The sequence below is a fragment of the Penicillium manginii genome (genome assembly GCF_028828005.1).
Source record: "Penicillium manginii strain IBT 31320 chromosome Unknown utg000002l:1.0-5564898.0:1.0-5567710.0, whole genome shotgun sequence".
Taxonomy (NCBI): domain Eukaryota; kingdom Fungi; phylum Ascomycota; class Eurotiomycetes; order Eurotiales; family Aspergillaceae; genus Penicillium; species Penicillium manginii.
In genome coordinates, this window is record NW_026643103.1 from 1,247,114 (window position 1) to 1,266,361 (window position 19,248).

Below are 19,248 nucleotides of genomic sequence, written 5' to 3' on the forward strand. Positions count from 1 at the left end.
TCGACGTATACTGTCCACTCTTCACTATGAAGTACAGCATCCACTGCTGGATCCGATCGGAGAATTTGGGTGGGCGGTGATGGTGGTTGGAAGCCCAGCAAGGGATACAGCACAGTGCCGAGACTGCAACTGGGACTAAGACTGAGACAGTCTAGAACACTGTCACCAGCAATAATGTGAAAGTCGTTTCGGCAGATCCCATCAGTGCGCAGTGATTGTTTCATCAATAATTAAGCTTTGGGGAGAGAGAGGTACAGCATCGCAATATCCTGAGAACTACGGAGTTCTCTACGGAGTAACTGGGACCTTGGGAAGAACCTGTCCCGCTGCTATCCTAGAGGTCCACAGTTCTGTTTCACACCACGACGGAACCGTAGAATCTATGTACCTTTGTGTAGTTGCGTGATCTTTAATCACGTAGAGCCTGAAGATAGTCAAACTTGATTATGTAAATACACAATTGCACTCTATCTTTATAATTGGTTTTAATGCATTTGAAGCAGTGGCATTGGTTCTAAGGCTCATTATTAAGGTTGCAATGGCAAATTTCCAGAATTGTTGATTTTCAATGGAGTGTCTGGTGGCTGCCCAGGTGATATATAACCAGCATGTTGCCTAGTAGTTAGTAGTACCTTAACTTCGAGTTTGCATCATTAAATTACCTAGGTACAGTCTACTACCTATCTCGGTAGTAGGTACCTAGTAAGCAGCCAGAAAATAATAAGTGATAATTGAACTTGGAGTAGAAAACTTGAATAGAAGTATTTCATTGACAAGCCAGGAATATTCAAGTTCTTTCAACACAACTCTGATTGCACCGCCAACCTTGGAACCACACTAAACCCAAACGGGCGGAAGTGGCCTCCCTGCGGCGCGCAACGCGACCTCCGAGACTTCTTAGAGCTATCACGACCACAATCATCTCCCCACCCCATCCTTGTCCCACTTACGGCCAACTCTTTTTGAATCTTGAAATATCTCGATTCTAACTCTTTTTGCCGATTCGGACACATCGGCTCTAGGGCTCCTCCAAAATGTGCGCGCCCGAATGCCCCATCTTTCACTTTCACCTCAACCCCATGCATCAAAGCTAACAACGGCAAACAGGGAGAGCTTCGACAACATCTACCTGGATCTTTCCAAGCAACCCGGAAAATGCAAGCTTGCCGAGAGTGGTCTGGGATGGAAACCCTCCGGCGGCGGCGACACCTTCACGCTGGACAGCAGCAACGTCGGCGCCGCGCAGTGGAGTCGCGCAGCTAAAGGATTCGAGCTGAAGATTCTATCACGCTCATCGGGCGTGATCCAACTGGACGGATTTGACCAAGAGGTGCGAAAGAAAACGAACACGAACCAAGTGCCATATCACTTTCCAGGACTAACCCATCGCTCCAATTTTCTAGGACTTCGAACGACTGAGCAAAGCTTTCAAAATCTGGTACGGCATCAATGTTGAAAGTCGCGAACACGCCCTCCGAGGCTGGAACTGGGGTAAAGCCGATTTCAACAAAGCCGAACTCTCCTTCAACGTGCAGAACCGCCCCGCCTTCGAAATCCCCTACTCCGAGATCTCCAATACCAACCTAGCCGGCAAGAACGAGGTGGCCGTGGAATTCTCGCTCTCAGCCGCGGACGCGAACGGCGCGAATGGGAAACCCGCCGGCAGCACAGAGAACCGTGGCCGGAAGGCTGCTGCGTGCTCGGACGAGCTGGTCGAGATGCGCTTCTACATCCCCGGCACGGCTGTGAAGAAGGAGAAGGCCGAGGGCGCGGAGGGCGAGGAGAAGAACGAAGAGGAGAACGAGGAGGAGGTCGAGGAGCAGAATGCGGCCAATCTCTTCTACGAGACGCTGATGGACAAGGCGGAGATTGGCGACGTGGCTGGCGATACGTTTGCCACTTTCTTGGATGTCCTCCATCTTACGCCCAGAGGACGGTTCGACATCGACATGTACGAATCTTCCTTCCGTCTGCGCGGAAAGACGTACGATTATAAGATTCAATATTCCGCCATCAAGAAGTTCTTCTTGCTGCCCAAGAACGACGATACGCACACGCTGATCGTGCTGGGTCTGGACCCGCCCCTGCGCCAGGGTCAGACCCGGTACCCGTTCCTGGTGATGCAGTTGAAGCTGGATGAGGAGATCAGCCTGGAGCTGAACATGACGGAGGACTTGCTGCAAAAGAACTACAAGGATAAGCTCCAGTCGCACTACGAGGAACCGATTCACCAGGTTGTGACCAAGGTTTTCCGCGGACTGTCTGGTAAGAAGGTTATCATGCCGTCCAAGGACTTTACTAGTCACCACGGCCACCAGGGAGTTAAGTGCTCCATCAAGGCCAACGAGGGACTGCTTTACTTCCTCGACAAGAGTCTGCTCTTCGTCCCGAAGCCCGCCACCTACATTCAGATGGAGAATGTGGCCGTCGTGACAATGTCGCGTGTGGGCGGTGCCATTTCCGCCAGCCGAACCTTTGATATTACCGTGACCTTGAAGGCAGGTCTGGGCGAGCACCAATTCAGCAACATCAACCGGTATGTTGATTCTTTGAGTTGAACTATGCGCTGGCATAAAACAAACACTAACACATTTTTCCAGTGAGGAACAACAACCACTGGAGGACTTCTTTAAGGCCAAGGGCATTCGTATCAAGAACGAGATGACCGAAGACGCGTCTAGCCTGATTACGGCGACACTGGACGCGGATGAGTCCAGTGACGAGGAGGTTGTCCGAGCCGACCGCGGATCCGCGGATGAGGATTCGGACTCACCGGACGAGGACTTCAATGCATCGTCGGACTCGGATGTTGCAGAGGAGTACGATTCTGCGCACGAGAGTAGCGGAGACAGTGATGATGAGATGGGCGATGCTCCTGCGGCTGGTGGTGATGAAGATGAGGCGGCGCGACCCAAGAAGAAGAGCAAGGTTGGAAAATAGAGGCGGATGTACAGATAGTCCCGTAACCAATACCTATTTATGCTATTCACGGAGTATCTAGTGTATGAACCTAGTCTCGTCAGTAGCACCCTCATGGGAGTAGAAGTACTCTAAACAATTGGTTCTCCACACTTGGTGGAGTTCACGTGACCAGCCCCTGATCCAAGATTACCCCAGGAGCTTGCCAGGCACATCACCACCCAGCAGGAGAAGCAACAGCGGCAACAGCATACTCAATGGATCACAATATGGAAACCAAGGTTGTTTTGAATCTACTCGAGACTAAACCTGGTCTTGTACAGTATTTATTAGGTATATTTACTGTACTATGACTGTTCTACGAAATGCCGATTGCACACCTCACTCCGCAGTGAGAGAAACAATAAATAAAGCAATAGATAATAATAATAGAGAAAATGTGAATAATAAGAGAATTTGATCGATCATAACCTAGTATACATGAAGGGTACAATTGTCGACAGATCATTTGTACAAGTACCTGTACCTGTACCTGTGATTAAGGAACTAGTCAAGTAATCCACCTGGCCCGACGCCCCCCCTTTCTTTCCCAGACTGGAACCGTTCAACCTCTCCCTTCTCTCCCTCTCCTCCATCCCCTTTCTCTCGTTTTGTCTTTTTGGCTTCCTCTATTGAGGTGCTTTTGGTCGTTCGCTTCTCTTCTTCCGCAACGTCCATTTCCATATACCCCCCCTTTTCTCCGACGTCTTCAGGTACCACTCCCCTTTCTCCATCTTCATCCCCTCCCCTCGATTTTTTTTCTTTACTCGAGAATATACGACACAGAATCACTGCCCCCCCCACCTCGGATTTCAAGAAGAAACTGACATGATCATTGATTCGCAGGGGATCGTCTAGTCTCACTTCTTCTCCCTCCATTCCAACACGACTTTCGCCATGTGTAAGCTGTCCTTCCGGAGTCGCGATATCCCCAGGTTTCAGGGACACTCGACTACTTCCATCAGAACTCGCCGCTGATGCCTTCTCTAGCTTCATCTCCCGCCATTGAATCCCCCGTCGCGTCTCGGGACTCTCCTACCCCCAGCAGTGGAAAGGAGTCCCCGTTCGTCGAGCGCAGCAACCCCATCTCCGGCAATGCCCAGACCGTTAGCTCTCGGGACCCCAAGGCTGTCGCCCAAGCCGCCTCCGACATGAAGAACGTTGTTCGTCGCAAGCTGACCGGCTACGTTGGTTTCGCCAACCTGCCTAACCAGTGGCACCGCAAGAGTGTCCGCAAGGGATTCAACTTCAATGTTATGGTTGTCGGTACGTACTGAATGACCCCACAAATGGCTGTCGAGACAGAAACTCACAGGACCCCCCTTTTTCCAGGTGAATCCGGCCTCGGAAAGTCAACCCTTGTCAACACTCTGTTCAACACCTCTCTGTATCCTCCCAAGGAGCGCACTGGCCCCAACGCCGACATCATCCCCAAGACCGTCTCCATCCAGTCCACCAGCGCCGACATCGAGGAGAACGGAGTCCGTCTCCGCCTGAGTGTTATCGACACCCCCGGATTCGGTGACTTCGTCAACAACGATGACTCCTGGCGCCCAATTGTCGAGAACATCGAGCAGCGCTTCGACACCTACCTCGAGGCCGAGAACAAGGTCAACCGCAGCAACATTGTCGACAACCGCATCCACGCCTGCGTTTACTTCATCCAGCCTACCGGCCACTCCCTCAAGCCCCTGGACATTGAGGTCATGCGCCGCCTGCACACCAAGGTCAACCTGATCCCCGTTATCGCCAAGGCCGATACCCTGACCGACGAGGAGGTCGCTGCTTTCAAGGAGCGCGTATGTTTTTTCACCCCTCCCCAAATCCCCCTCTAAGTGTCTAGCGGGGTCAATTCTAATGTTTCACTTTCTTTAGATCCTTGCCGATATCCAGCACCACTCCATCCAGATCTTCGAGGGTCCCCGCTATGAGCTCGACGATGAGGAGACCATTGCCGAGAACCAGGAGATCATGTCCAAGGTTCCCTTCGCCGTTGTCGGTGCCAACTCCGAGGTCGCCGCTGCCGATGGCCGCAAGGTCCGTGGCCGTAGCTACCCCTGGGGTATCATCGAGGTCGACAACGAGGAGCACTGTGACTTCGTCAAGCTGCGCCAGATGCTGATCCGCACCCACATGGAGGAGCTCAAGGAGCACACCAACAACTTCCTGTACGAGAACTACCGCTCCGACAAGCTCACCCAGATGGGTGTTGCCCAGGACCCCAGCGTGTTCAAGGAGGTCAACCCCGCCGTCAAGCAGGAGGAGGAGCGTGCCCTACACGAGCAGAAGCTCTCCAAGATGGAGGCCGAAATGAAGATGGTCTTCCAACAGAAGGTTTCCGAAAAGGAAAGCAAGCTCAAACAGAGCGAAGACGAATTGTACGCCCGACACCGCGAGATGAAGGAGCAGCTAGACCGGCAGCGCACAGAGCTAGAGGAGAAGAAAACCCGCCTCGAAAGCGGCCGGCCCATCGAAGAAAAGGGCAAGCGCAAGGGTTTCTCCCTTCGTTAAGACGACCCGCTTCCAACAATGCTCTGCTCCTCTCCCCCGAGCCGTTGACGGCTGCTGACCTTGACCTTGAAACTGATTTGAACCGATCTCATCTCAACTCGCACTCTCTCCTTCACCAACCACTTTTTTCCTTACCCTGTCATCACACCAACACACTCTCTTACCGCCTAACGCAGTTTGTTTTGCTCTCCTTTTCCTATTCCTTTTTTCATTTTATTTTCCGCTGGATGGGCCCACGCATCGCCTAAAAAAAAAAGAGACTGGTTTTGATAATATGATTTCCTCGCGCGGGTTTTTCTCCTTGCACATTGCAAATGCAAATGCAAATGCAGAAACCGGGGATAGCTCCTACTTCTCTAACTTTATTAAACCCTTTTCTTCTTTTTTAACAACCACACCACCACCACCTACCTCACTATTACCCTTCTTGTGATGTACTTTTGCTACGCCATATCCTGTTCTTGCTCGCTATTCTGTGTGCCCTATTACCCGCTCTCTCTCTCCCTTCTTTTTTCGTTAATTTTTTTAACTCCTTTATTTTCCTCGTTCTGGGGCCATTCGGTTAGCCCGTTTGTTCTCTGTGTGTTAGTTCAATTGCAGCGCTTCGGCATTTCTTTAGTCTTATCTCGTTCTGTCTTGAGTTGAGCTGAGTTGTGTTCTATGTATAGTGTAGCTTTGTCGGATGGTATGGCTGAGTGGTGGAGGGATTGGCTGTGGCTGGCTGGGGACCCGGGAGTGTCTTGTTTGCTCGATGCCTTATCGCAGTGCAGAACTAATATTAATGCGAGGCGCTGATTCATACTCATGCATTTCCATTTAGACTAGACCAATCTCCACCCGCTAGTACATGAGTGCGTATATCTGCGGTCATTGCGACAAGGTCTGTATTTCAATAAATGCAGCCTGGCAGAGGGGGACTCCCGGGGTATGAGTACGATGTAACCAACAAATCTACATACTGGACCTCTGTACCCCAGTTAGTATCGTGGATAAAATTAGAATCAAGCTTCGACCCACAACAGTGGAGTCGAACTCCGTCTGTACTGACTGGGGACGGTTACACTACTTAAACTTACACCCGCCACACCCGTTAGAGCCGATTTGCTTCGAGTTTATTTAAGCTCTTAGATTCAACGAGCCAGTGCTGTGAGTTACCTGATCCCTTAACTTCCAAGGTTTGTATGACCGGGATCTTGGCTAGCCGAGCCGAGCGAGTCTGAGTGACCCTGTCAGTCAGGCCATACTAAAACATCACTAGTAACAGACGAGTGTCTTTCAACAATTCTGTTTACTGTCCAGACTACCCAGAAAAAACTTCAAAGTCATTGAGTCATTATCCTCACCTATTAAGTAAGAAGTCCGAATCCACTGAATCAGCTGTACCTAAATAGAAGTGCCAGTGTTGCCTAAGATCCTGCACGATGAGATAAGTGGGAGAGGCTGATTTGGGAGAAACACTCGGTTTACCAATCAGTGCAGCTCTGGACTGTCTTCTGCCTTATTCAGGTTTCAAAAATGACCTAAATTTCCGGTGCAGCGAGTAGCTGAGCCGTAATCTTGGGGGCGGAGCATGCAAGAAGTACATTCTATTCCTTTTTGGGATTTCTATGTATATGATGACTGCGTCTATGGGCTGTGTGTGACAGCATCCCCCAATAGGAGGGCATTTCTATTGCCTGCTCCCTCATTCAGTTTTCAAATACGGCTCACACATCTGCACATTGTTCCGCTGAGCCGTAATTTAAGGGTGGGGCAGATGCACATGTACATCTGTATTCTATTCCTTTTTGGGATTTCTATATGATGACTGCGTCCATGGACTGCATATGTATGGGCGGTTGATACTATCTACCAATAGGAGGGGGTTCCTGTTGCTTGCTCCCTTATTCAGTTTCAAAAACAAATCACCATTTGAGATTTACATCTGCTAAGCCGTAATTTAAGGGTCTAGTAGCGCAAATGTACATGCTATTCCATTTTAGGATTCAAACATGATCATTGCATTAAGGATTATGTGTGGATATGTGTTGGTACTATTTACCGATGAGAGCTGATTTTGACTGCTTAGTCCCCATTTCAGTTTTCAAGTCAGTCATAAATTTTGGCCCCCAAAGTTGAGCTGAGCCGTAATCTCAGGGTGAAGAAGATGCAAATGTATCCATGGATGTATCTGCATTCTACTACTAGTAGTGTATTCCTTGAAAATTTATAAATGGTAGCATTTATGTAAAGACTGCAGATGTTTGATACCATCTTCCCATAGAAGGAAGCTTGAACCAACTTCTCTGATATTTACTACTACTAGTAAATTTGATAAACATTGGAAGATTAAAAGGTGGATTAAAACTTGAAGTGATCCACTGGCAGCCAAATTGAAGCCATACTACTAGTAAAAAATACTACTACTACTACTACTACTACTACTACTACTACTACTACTACTACTACTACTACTACTACTACTACTACTACTACTACTACTACTTACTAGTTAGTAGGTGCCCAGGTGGTACCTAATAGTAGGTCACTGGAAATACTATAAACCTACCCACTGGCAGGTGGGCATGTACTCTGTACTACTCAGCACCTACGTAGATACCCATTCTAATTCAGAATCCACACATGATGACAACTGGCACGTGAAAATCCGATTTTTGCTGCATAAAATGTATGTTTGGTGCTGTTGACCAGTAGGAGGGGGTTTAGACTGCCTATTTCCACATTCAGTTTCCAAAAGCTCAACGCATACCAAGGCAGTGCAAAAGAGCTGAGCCATTATTTTTGGGGCGCAGTGTTGGAAGATTGCATGGTGGCGACCTGCAAATGCAGACTTATTCAATGCTTTTTGCCAATAGAAAGAGGGAGTGATCACCTACTCCCATATCCTGGATTCAAAATATTTGCCACTTAGGCAGTGCAGCTGCCAGTGCGTCGCACCAGGCCGAGCCGTTATTTCTGGGGAATTGATAGAACGACCTGACCCCTTTGCTTAGTCACTTTCTCTCCAGCCAGGATCCCAAGGCCAACATTCCTCTTTGGGTTTAGCCTATTCGCACTGGGACATGTGTAGATAGTCCTAGCTACGATCATCCGATCGCTTCTTGTTCGTACATATGGCAGTATCGGCCCCATACCTTCAATAGGCCATGGCCCGGTGCTGTTAGTGACCTCGGAGCTTTTTTAAACCCCACCCTCACTGACGACGCTTGCTCACGTACACAAAAGCGACTTGAGAGTCAAGGATCTCCTTTTGGGCCACGAAACCCGTGCTCTCGAATTCCGCGATCTTGATACCATTCTCGTGCTTCAGATCCTTTCCTCGCAAAGCTAACCGCGCAACAATTTTCTAGCCCAGGTCTTGGGAACGTTTCATCCGAGATAAAATCATCTAAGGTTAACACTACTAACGCTAGTAAGCAACCTGCCCCTAGAAAGACTGGTCTTGGAGATTGAGTAAGTGGGTAGTAACACCCAACTCATCCCTTTGTTTATTCTCCTCCGCTCAATTTACTGCTCATTTCTCAGGTTAATTCCCACTCCTTCGATCAGTTCTCAAAGTGGCACAATGTCATTACCTCTACACAAAGACAAATCGCCTCGTTCGAGAAAACTCAGCTCATCCGGACCTCTACCTTCAAGACAAGAGAGCTCTTTCAGGTCTTCAAGTTAAAACTCGAAAAAATCCAGCTCTACTGTGCTTACACCAGTGATATTCTGATCAACAAGGCTATCTGGCCGCGTACAACCTCAATATCCACCTAATATCGCGAGTATCGCCTCAGGAGACGTCTGGGCGCGTTAATTTCCCCTCAAAAACCTTATATCACGCCTTTTTCAAGAACGAAAAGTCACAACTTGTTGCAACACTTCCCCCTCGCTTCACTTCTAAACTGGGACACCCCAGTCTTGCCTAAAAGAGTTTGAGACGTACCCTCTAGTCTCAATAGAAAGAGCACAGGACACCATTAGTCTTGAGGGCTAAGGGTCAGATTCGATTATCCCCATGTTGAGCGCAACTCCCGTCGATCGTCAACAAGCTCAAAGCTTACTCGAAAGAGCCGGGAGTGACCGAAACTCACCAGAGTTTAACCAATAGCTTCAAAGGAGGATCTGAGTTCTCGCTAAAGTACGCCAAGCTCTCATATTCTATTCCTGCATGAAGGTGAAAAGTCGAAAGTCGAAAATTGAGGTGATTTCTATCGCCTGCCCCCATGTTCAGTTTTCAAATAAGACGAGTTTGCCTACCAATTACTAGCACTGAGCCGTAATAGCTACTAGTTAGTAGTAGATGCACATGTACATTATATCCCATTTTGGGGTTTCTACATGATGATCAAATCAATAGACTGTATATTTATGGGTGGTAGATACCATTAATCAATAGGAGAGGATTTTACTATTGCTCCTCCTTATTCAGTTTCCAAATAACGGCAGCTTTTGATCGAGGATGGAAACCAGGAGATGGTGCATGTATTCATGCGGATATCTACCAGGGAGAGAGAGGCAAGATGTGAGTGCTAGGTGGGGTGCCTGAGGCGAACACAGCAACAGCTTGGCCCCTTGTTGTCCTTGTTTCCATTCACGCAACTGCCAGGCTGGCATTTCTTGCCAGCACACAACTCGCCGTCTGTCTCTTAAGATACTAACCCGAGATCGTTAGTTACAACGTTGCAATCTCCCCATTTGTCGCCCAGCTTACGGACGAACGTTTTTTGAAATTTCCTCAGCTAATAGGAAACGTCCATCCTTTCCCGGAAAACGAATCCAAAGAACTTCCTGCAATCCACTCTGTGATGTTGGTTCTAAAGTTTCCAGCTCTTCTAGCGAGCCACTTATGCAAGAGCCCAACGTACTTAAGGGCTCTCCATCCTACATCAATCCCAAGATCAACGCGTCTTTTTCACCGCACATCCAGCACGGTGCCAAGCAACTTTCTGCTTTCTACACAGCAAAAGGGCCTGTCTGGTCGCACTTACAATATCGAACATGTTTTGCAGGAGGAAGTGTCTCCACCGCGTCAAGTTTATCGTGCCTCGTGAGTAGACACCAGTTTCCCCCTATACTAACATGCTTTTACCTTCTTCAGTGCGGGCGATCACAAGAATTTCATATTAGAGCATATACATCCCATCAACTTTGAAGATCTTCAAGAAGTCAATAATCGCCTACGTGGAAATGCAAGCCATGTTCGGCTTGCTATGGATACTATCTCAAACAAGTCTATGTTTGTTTTTGATCACTTCACGGGTAATTTCTTAACTCTTGCACAGAATGACTCGCCATTGCCCCCTGTGGCTATGAAGAGAATTCTCAAGAATGCCCTTACTGGACCTTCTGAGCTTCATGACCAGGATATTGTTCATACAGTTTTTTTTCCCTGCTGTTTTCTGGGAATAACAGAACTTACTATTTATAGATATAAAGGCAGACAATATTTTTGTCAACTGACAGGATTGCCATAAAGAAACTATTTTCAACAAAGTTCAGCTTGGAGACCGGAAAAGATGCCGCTTATATTCCCCCAGGGTGCGATATGATCGGCAAACAGGCAGGTAAATGGATGTGGAGGAGCCCCGAAGCCCACGCAAGAGGGCCAATCAACAAACCTTCGGATATTTTCTCATTTGCTCTGGTTGTAAGTTCTATATCCAGAAATTCTTTCTAAGTACAGTCATTAACTATCTTGGAAGTGCATCTGCGCCATTCACAAACGCATAAGTTTCGCTGTTAGAGAAGACGAGCCAGAGGAGGGTGTCGATCCCCTTGCTGTGGTATTTGAACGCCAGATCTCTTACTTTGCAGATGAAGACGGGCTCAATGAATTTTTGAAGCACCTTGGTGACAATTCATGGGTTCGTGTTTTCGAAGTAATTCGGGACGGATTCAACCAGGAGATCTCGCGTGAACCATTCAAGTTCTGGAATGGTATTGATGAAGATTTTAGAAGTCTTATATGTGATATGACATGTTTTGATCCGGCCAAACGGAGCACGGCTCGTCAAGCACTGGAGCGTAAATGGTTTGAAGGCGTTTGATCCAAGCTGGGGTAGCGTCAAATTCCAAGCCTTACACCACGCTCAGCAAGTATTTCCATGCGTATTATCGCGACATTAAGATGTCTTTCGAGTTTTACATTGGCCTATCCAGAACCTGAAGCGAAATTCACCAGCTAGTTTATCGAGCTTCCCCCAGTCAATCTTGCCGTAAGCTGCGCCTCGGCCATACTGGCGCTCATTTAGTGTTCAACTAGTGCTTACAATAATCTGGCTAGTCATCGAGATTGTCATACGGCTGCATGTGTTTAATGCCTCTGCCAATAAAAGGGGGCTTTAGATCACCTGTCCCCAAATTCAGTTACAAACCTCGATTCCATGACCCCCACTTCCCCGCAGCACTGAGCCATGATCTTCGCAAGACATGAGGCTCGGAACGAATGCTTGGTGTTTCCTGCCAATCGAGACGCGGGAAAACGAGTCCCCGTTACTATAAATCTACGTTTGGCGTCGTGGAAAGTCGCTGGAAGCTTAACCCATTGAATCTAAGCCTCGTACCTAAGGGAAATGTAGACAGCCCCTTCAATCTAGGCTTCATGAACGAAAAAAGAAGGCCGCTGTAGATGTGCATTCCACCAATGGTCGAAGAAAAGAGTGATTTGCCGCCCTGAAAAGTCATAGCGAGCGATGTGTTCTAGAACTCTGGAGTATGGAGCCGATCATGTGGGTCGCCTGATGAGGCTGGAGGCCTGAGTACTAGATCGGGGTAAAGCTTTTCTATCCCGAGGTCTATACTACCCGATACACACTCCAAGGTTACTTAATCCTAACAAACTTGGAACTTGGAATTAAGAACAGTAGTAATTATAAATAGTAGCATGTAGTATTTGTTTATATCTCTACTACTGCTAGTGATTTCTACGCGACTGGCATACTAGTACTAGCGCCAACTGAGTCCTTTCGAGAAGCGTTTGGAAAAAGGCGGTCAATCCTCCCTCTTCGTGACACAAAAAGGCCACGCTAATCCTATCTAGGACCTCGGGAAGGGGGTGGGCCAACTGTTAGGGTGTCACCCCCTTTTTTTAAGCAGTGTTCGAGATCTGTTGATCTGGTGGAGCGCAGTGGAGATTCATGATACAGAAGTCAAAACAGGCCACATGCGTTCGAGAATGGAGGAGCTTAATTTTGAACAGCGCGATCGCGTGGCTACCATGTCAGCCAGTCCCACTGGGATTTCCCTAGCAAAGGTCATATCACCCGCCAACTTGAACGTAAGCCGACTCAAGGACTACTAATTCGGTATACAACCGGGTCGGCAAAGCCGAGTGGCAAAAGAAGAGGCAATCAGTCGTCCGCTCCACCTGGACTTTGATCGGTTATTAGTGAGAAATGGATCGGATATAACGTGAGGCATATGATAGAAAGCTAGACCGCTAAAACTTTGGAAGATTGATGGATCTTGGGGATTAGAAGTAGATGAGCTGATCCACAGTACTCCGTGATGGCAGGTTAATAGGGCCAGGCGAAATGGAGTACGGAGTTCGTACACTGAACTGCCCCTTTTCATAGGATTTCATATTTGCACTAACCAATTCCGGCAAATCTCCTTTTCTCCATTGGAGGAGATTCACGGTCCGTCTGGGGTCATGGCGCGGGGTAGTATCCGTCCGGGGTAAAGCTGACCGAGCCCATAACCAGGGAAATGACACGGAGCCGTGTTCGGCTCTGGGATTCGTCAGGTTTTTTAAAAGATCGATCATATTTATCTTGGATCATCCCGTCCGACTGCTCCCCCACTGAACATGATATTTTCCAGATGTACGGAATAGAGAAATCAAGCATCATGAGCAAGCATCCGAGGAGGCCAGCGTTTGAAGACATTCTGAATGGTCCACGTTTACTGAACTTGTACCCGTGGTACAGACTTGATACCCGGAGTCAAGCACAGACTAATAATTGGCGCTTATCCTCTTCCAGTTCCTCGGTTAAATTGAGTTGCTCCTTATGATAGGCTCAGCAGCAGTAAACCACATTGAAAGGGAACCAGGAGAGTCAGATTTCAGAGGGCAAAACAAAGGGAAATAACCTGGTAGGGGGCACAAGCATGACTTGCACTAACTGAAGGAGGGAGAATCCTGGATCCTGGACTCTCCCCTATGGCCCAATGCGGGAATTCTCCGGCGATTGGAACGCCACAAGACACCCTACCACTCAAATTGCCACTTCAGCTGACCCCGCAAATCAACCGGTACATTTCCTCCCGACTAGTACCTATCATAGCACCATAATCGAGTGACACTACTACCGTAGTGCCGGAGATGTTGGGTCGAGAAGGTCAAGGGCCGGAGTAAGCTTCGCTCAATGCAGCTAAGATCGGGATCACAATCACGAGCGTGTGGTCCCAGGTATAAAGATCTGAAACCCCCAGTCGTGCCTGCCTCTCTTTCATTCACTCGTGTCTCCCAGAAATCGCCAACATGACTAGCGACACGGAGAAGCACAGCTCAGCGTTGGAGGAGGTCGAGGCGCAGCCCGCCTCCACGGGCGGTCCTGTTTACGAGACCAGCGAGAAGGTCGACTACGACAGAGCGGGCGCTATCGAGGCCGAGCAGCTCGAACATAGCATGACTGTGATTGAAGCTGTCAAAGCCTATCCCGCTGCCAGTTGGTGGGCATTTGTCATGTCATGCACTATTGTAAGCTTTTGTCCATGATACTAGGGAATTGATCATTTCTCTAACGTTGCGATAGATCATGGAGTCATACTGTGTTTTCTTAATGGGACAGTTCATCGCCACACAGAAGTTCGCCGATGATTTTGGTGTATACAGCAACTCGACAGGAAAGTACATTATCGAAGCGTCATGGCAGTCAGCATTCCAATGCAGTGGGCCAATCGGTGCCTTCATTGGTGTATTCATCGCAGGTCCCATTACCAGTCGGATTGGATATCGATGGGCGACCATTGGCGGTCTCATGGCATTGAACGGCTTCATCTTCATCTTCTTTTTCGGTAACAGCCAGGGCATGTTCTTCGCATCTCAGATCCTGGAAGGCATCCCTTGGGGTATTTTCATCGCCAATGCACCCGCTTACTGTGCCGAGATTGTGCCCATGAGACTGAGAGCTCCAGCGACACAGATGTTGCAGATGTTCTGGGCGATTGGAGCCATCATCGTCGGTGGTATCACTTACCACTATCAATCCAAGAATGACTCGTCCGCCTACAGGTTCGTCCACTCCCATGAATGCCATCGAGGAGCACTGCACTAACAGTTATCCCAGAGTTCCCATTGCACTCCAGTGGATGTTCCCTACTCCCCTCGCTATCCTTCTCTACATTGCGCCTGAATCGCCCTGGTGGCTCGTACGACAGGGTCGTCTGGCTGAGGCTGAGAAGGCTGTTAGCCGCCTTGGACGCAAGAGTGCAACTGATAACCCCGCTGACGCAGTCGCCATGATGCGTCGCACGATCGAACTCGAGAAGACTGAGAAGAAGCCCAATCTCATTGAGTTGTGGAAGGGTACCGATCGTTATCGCACATTGATCGTTTGCGGTGTGTACGCATCTCAGAATCTGACGGGTAATCTGATTGCCAACCAAGCTGTTTACTTTTTCAAACGTGAGTCCAGCCATTTCCGGCAAACTTCATAACCAGCAGACTAACACCAGTTCAGAGGCCGGCATGGCTGACAACACCGCATTTGCACTTGGTCTTATCACCTCCGCCCTCCAGTGGGTCATGGTCATGCTCTCTTGGGTCCTCACCACCTACCTCGGCCGCCGCACCATCTATGTCTATGGTCAATTCATCAACTGCGCATTCTTGGTCGCACTGGGTATTGCGGCTTCAGTTGGCTCTAGCAAGGCGATTAGCAATGCGCAGGCAGCGCTTGGCTTGATCGTCTCCGTCCTGTTCTGCCTGGGACCCGCCCCTGCCTCCTGGGTCATCATCGGCGAGACATCCTCCGTTCGTCTCCGCCCCCTGACAACCGGTATTGGACGAGGTGCCTACTACTTGGTCAATATTCCTTGCATCTTCCTTGCCAGCTACATGCTCAACGCCGATAAGTGGAACCTGGGCGGCAAGAGTGGTTACATCTGGGCTGGTACCGCCTTGTTCTGCTCTGTCATGTCTTGGCTCTTCGTTCCGGAAATGAAGCACAGATCCTTCCGTGAGATTGACATTCTGTTCAACCGTCATGTTCCTGCTCGCAAGTGGAAGCAGACTATCGTCGATATCCACGATGATGAGTAGATGGAAGTTGCTGCTCGGAGAAGCCTGGTTGGCCTTGCTAGATACTCAAATTTAATTTCTTTCAAGATGAGTTGAAACGCGAGGGTCAAGGTGGAATGTACTGCATCCTCTACTTCTGTCGGTAATGGCTGCCACCGTACCAGGCTTTTTTTTTTGTATAATTGATTTAAGAGGCTAATACCACGTGATTCTGACAGAGTGAGCAAGCTTACTCTGGTTTTTATGTATACAAGCATTCTCAGGCTGCTCTCGCTTCACTTGGGCTGTAAGTGCAATCTAATCAAGTAAAAACCGAGTTACCTTAGGAAACTAGTCCCATACTAAATAATTTTCACCGTGTATGGAGAATACTAGTAATTCTAGACGCTGCCGCCGTGGCAGAAACACTGGGTCGATTGCAGCTGTGAAGCACCATATTTGATAGACAATCTCTCATACCATATAGACCACTACTGAAACTTGTGACTTGACCCCAAAACCAAAACCATCTCACAGGATCGTGCAAAGTGGGGCAGATCTTAACCCGCAAGGTCATAGAAAAAAAAGCAAATATTGAGCATATGCACGCGTCCCCACTATGCAACTCCACAATTTGAGGAAAGATGAAGCCTGCACGGCATCACTCTGTATAAAGAAAAAGCCTAACATGATGGCTTCCCTCTTTCGGATATCGGATCTTAATCAGTTTGAGGGATAGCTCTGCGATCTCATTCGCTGGTTTTCTTATCATCGCAAGAGTCACGAGATCAAAACCCCACACTTTGGTGGTGCTGTGGGGAACCATCGTATCTTCCCGTGGATAGTTCAATCACTTCCAGCCACTTGACACCCCCTCACAGATGAAGCTGAAGCGATGGAAAATAGGAAGCGCACAACCCGAGCGTGAGTACCAAGAAGTGCCTCGGCATTATGACCAATACGTAACATGTTCCATACAGATGTGATGACTGTCGGCGCATGAAGGAGAAGTGTGAGGGTGGAACCCCGTGTAGAAGGTGTCTCCGCTTCCAGCGCGTCTGTGAGAGAAGACAAGTTCCGAAGACAGTCGACTTCAGGGCCTACGTTCCAGCGTGAGTATACATCATAATTGGGAAACCGATGACCGCTAATATGATACCCAGGGAACAACTGGCCAAGGCTGACTTTCGAGAGCTGATCGACCGCTCAAAGTATATGGAACGAATATTGAAACGTACGATTAAAGGCATTCGGCTTGATTCAAAAAGTCTTGCCGAGCTGGCGGACTCGCTTGATGCCGATGCCGATAATGCAAGCCTTGTCGGGTCGGACGCCCAAGAAGTGGAGGAGGGATTGGTGATGGACGATGAGGCGTGCACAATGGATCCGAAAGAAGATAACACAACACGTCAGTCTGCGCGAATTCATTCCATTTGTATATATCTCATCGCTGATATTTGCAGATTTCTCCGGGGAATTTTCATATTGGAACTTTTCCATGCGGTTGAAACAACATTTTGAGCAAATGGGTGGATGGGAGAGCCGGGTATGATAAACCCTCTATGAACCTCTGCCAAAACATGGGAACAACCCATCTCATTCAACGAAATAGAACACAAGTGATCACAGCAGAGGCTGGGACTTCCCACGAGCTCATCAATTACGACCAGGACGTGATCATCTCACAGCGGCAATATCGTGCTGTCCACCCCGTCCAATTGCGGAATTTCTAGCAAGAAACTTTTTCAAATATGTCGAGACCCACTACTTTTTAGTTGAGGAGACCTGGCTTCTCGAGAGGATGAGTCTTCTGTACGAGGACCGCAGCAGTTTCACGACCAAGAAAGGCGGCGAGGTAGTCATCAGCATATTACTTACTGTATTCGCGATCGGATCCCAATATGCACATCTAGAGTCGTCGGCTACTAAATCGACCGCAACCGAGGGCCAGAAATTCGCCGAAGAAGATATTGGTGCCATATTCTACCAACAAGCAATCCGGTTACTCCCAGAGATCATTGAACAATCTTCTCTCGAAAGTGTACAAGCTTGTCTTCTCTTCGGCTACTATGCACTTCCTGTTGATACCTCGGGGCTGGGGTATATCTACGTCAACCTTGCTATTCGCCTTGCAATGCAGAATGGGATGCATAGGGGATGCAAGAATAATGCCTTTACTACGACCATGATTGAGACCCGTAATCGAGTATGGTGGACAGCATACCTCCTTGAGAGGTGAGTTTGGTGCTAATAACATATGTCAATATTTGCTAATAGAGGCTAGAAAAATTTCGATCTTCCACGGAAGACCTCTTTCAGTGCTCAGAACTGAGATTGACGCGGCGCCCCCTGTATATCGACCTGAATTGGGATTGGGCGATACTCGCACAAGTGTCGCACGCGCCGGGGCCTCGATCCAATTAATTCATTTTCTAGAGGACCTATTTGGTGATGTGTACGTGTTGATATCTTTGCCATTATAACCAATACTAACATACCTATGCCTGCAGGAGAAATCTTCGCAACTGCCGCAAACACCAGATCCCCGAAATAATATCGAGCCTCTTGAACTCGAAAACAGCGCTGGAGAAGTGGTGGAGCTCTCTTTCCCAAGAGCTTGTGTCCAGCAGTCGACAGCCTCTTGTGCAAATTCGTTCCGTCATGCATCTTCAGCTGGAATATTGCTTAGTTCGCATGTTCATCGGGCGTCCATTCCTGCTGAAGAAAGACTTGTCGCAATCAATGAATAATTCACCAGCAAACCCGGAGTCCAGTGTCGCCGAAAGAACCCTATCCTCGGACTCTCCTGGTTTGAAGAATTTCTCGAGTCGCAAAGAGTTGGTGGATGACTGTATCAAGGCAGCCATGGAGGCTTTGGATCTTCTACAGGAACTTCAAGATTGTGGGTTAGGCTTGGCACGAGCGTCGTATATCGAATATAGCTCGTGCCGAGCCTCACTTCTTGTTTTGATTGCCTACTCAATCCAGAGTTTCTCAGAACAGTATCGAACACCGCTATACAAAGGGCTCGACATGATTCGAGAGATGTCCGCGGCTGGTGAGTCGGCTCAGTCTGAGGTGTCTTTGATCGAAACGCTTGAACGGGCACTTGCGCGTCTTCATGCCGGGGTCCAGCTATCCCACCAAGGTGATATCGTCTCAACCGGGCGACCCGTCTCGGACTACGAGGCTTTCAAGCATTGGGGAACTAAAGTTAGGCAAGTTGTCGCGTTCGAAGCGCCAAATCCTGCGGCAGGACCTGTCGCAAGTCATACAGCGGGCGCTATACTACAACCCGGCCAATCTCGAGATTTTTATACCCACGCGTATGATCAAATAGTGGATGCGGATTTCAGCCAGGCATTCATTTCGCCGTCCGATCAAGACATGGATCTGCTCGGCGCCCTTGATCCCATTTTTGAATCTCCAGATTTTGGCGCTGCTAGTACAACGTTTCCGGCGGCATGGCCTACCTGGACTGAGTCGCAAGTGCTTGAACAATTTCTGACGAATCCGGAATACAGATCAACCCAGGACATAGGCATGGATACGAGAAGAGAATAGCATTC

The 19,248-nt window shown here is 48.6% G+C and overlaps 5 protein-coding genes across 5 annotated transcripts; all 5 read left to right on the forward strand.

The window, feature by feature from the left end:
- Window positions 1–1,048: 1,048 nt before the first annotated feature.
- Window positions 1,049–2,940, forward strand: N7533_001760 (FACT complex subunit POB3; the record flags this gene model as incomplete). The annotated part of the gene is made up of 3 exons (XM_057098410.1): window positions 1,049–1,330; window positions 1,404–2,536; window positions 2,601–2,940. The coding sequence occupies 3 exons, from the start codon at window positions 1,049–1,051 to the stop codon at window positions 2,938–2,940; spliced, it is 1,755 nt and encodes a 584-aa protein (XP_056963546.1).
- Window positions 2,941–3,935: 995 nt separating this feature from the next.
- aspB (septin AspB) lies at window positions 3,936–5,469 on the forward strand (the record flags this gene model as incomplete). Its single annotated transcript, XM_057098411.1, has 3 exons — window positions 3,936–4,224; window positions 4,291–4,757; window positions 4,834–5,469. 3 exons carry the CDS (start codon window positions 3,936–3,938, stop codon window positions 5,467–5,469), a joined length of 1,392 nt encoding a protein of 463 aa, XP_056963547.1.
- Window positions 5,470–10,295: 4,826 nt separating this feature from the next.
- On the forward strand, window positions 10,296–11,504 carry N7533_001762 (uncharacterized protein; the record flags this gene model as incomplete). The annotated part of the gene is made up of 4 exons (XM_057098412.1): window positions 10,296–10,504; window positions 10,556–10,835; window positions 10,898–11,104; window positions 11,160–11,504. Coding segments are annotated over 4 exons (1,041 nt in total), but the record flags the coding sequence as incomplete, so codon positions are not given.
- Window positions 11,505–13,939: 2,435 nt separating this feature from the next.
- Window positions 13,940–15,721, forward strand: N7533_001763 (putative MFS maltose transporter; the record flags this gene model as incomplete). Its single annotated transcript, XM_057098413.1, has 4 exons — window positions 13,940–14,158; window positions 14,214–14,692; window positions 14,748–15,085; window positions 15,141–15,721. 4 exons carry the CDS (start codon window positions 13,940–13,942, stop codon window positions 15,719–15,721), a joined length of 1,617 nt encoding a protein of 538 aa, XP_056963549.1.
- An 853-nt stretch (window positions 15,722–16,574) lies between these two features.
- N7533_001764 (Zn(II)2Cys6 transcription factor) lies at window positions 16,575–19,243 on the forward strand (the record flags this gene model as incomplete). Its single annotated transcript, XM_057098414.1, has 7 exons — window positions 16,575–16,603; window positions 16,660–16,791; window positions 16,843–17,087; window positions 17,143–17,225; window positions 17,292–17,914; window positions 17,964–18,134; window positions 18,190–19,243. The coding sequence occupies 7 exons, from the start codon at window positions 16,575–16,577 to the stop codon at window positions 19,241–19,243; spliced, it is 2,337 nt and encodes a 778-aa protein (XP_056963550.1).
- Window positions 19,244–19,248: the final 5 nt, after the last annotated feature.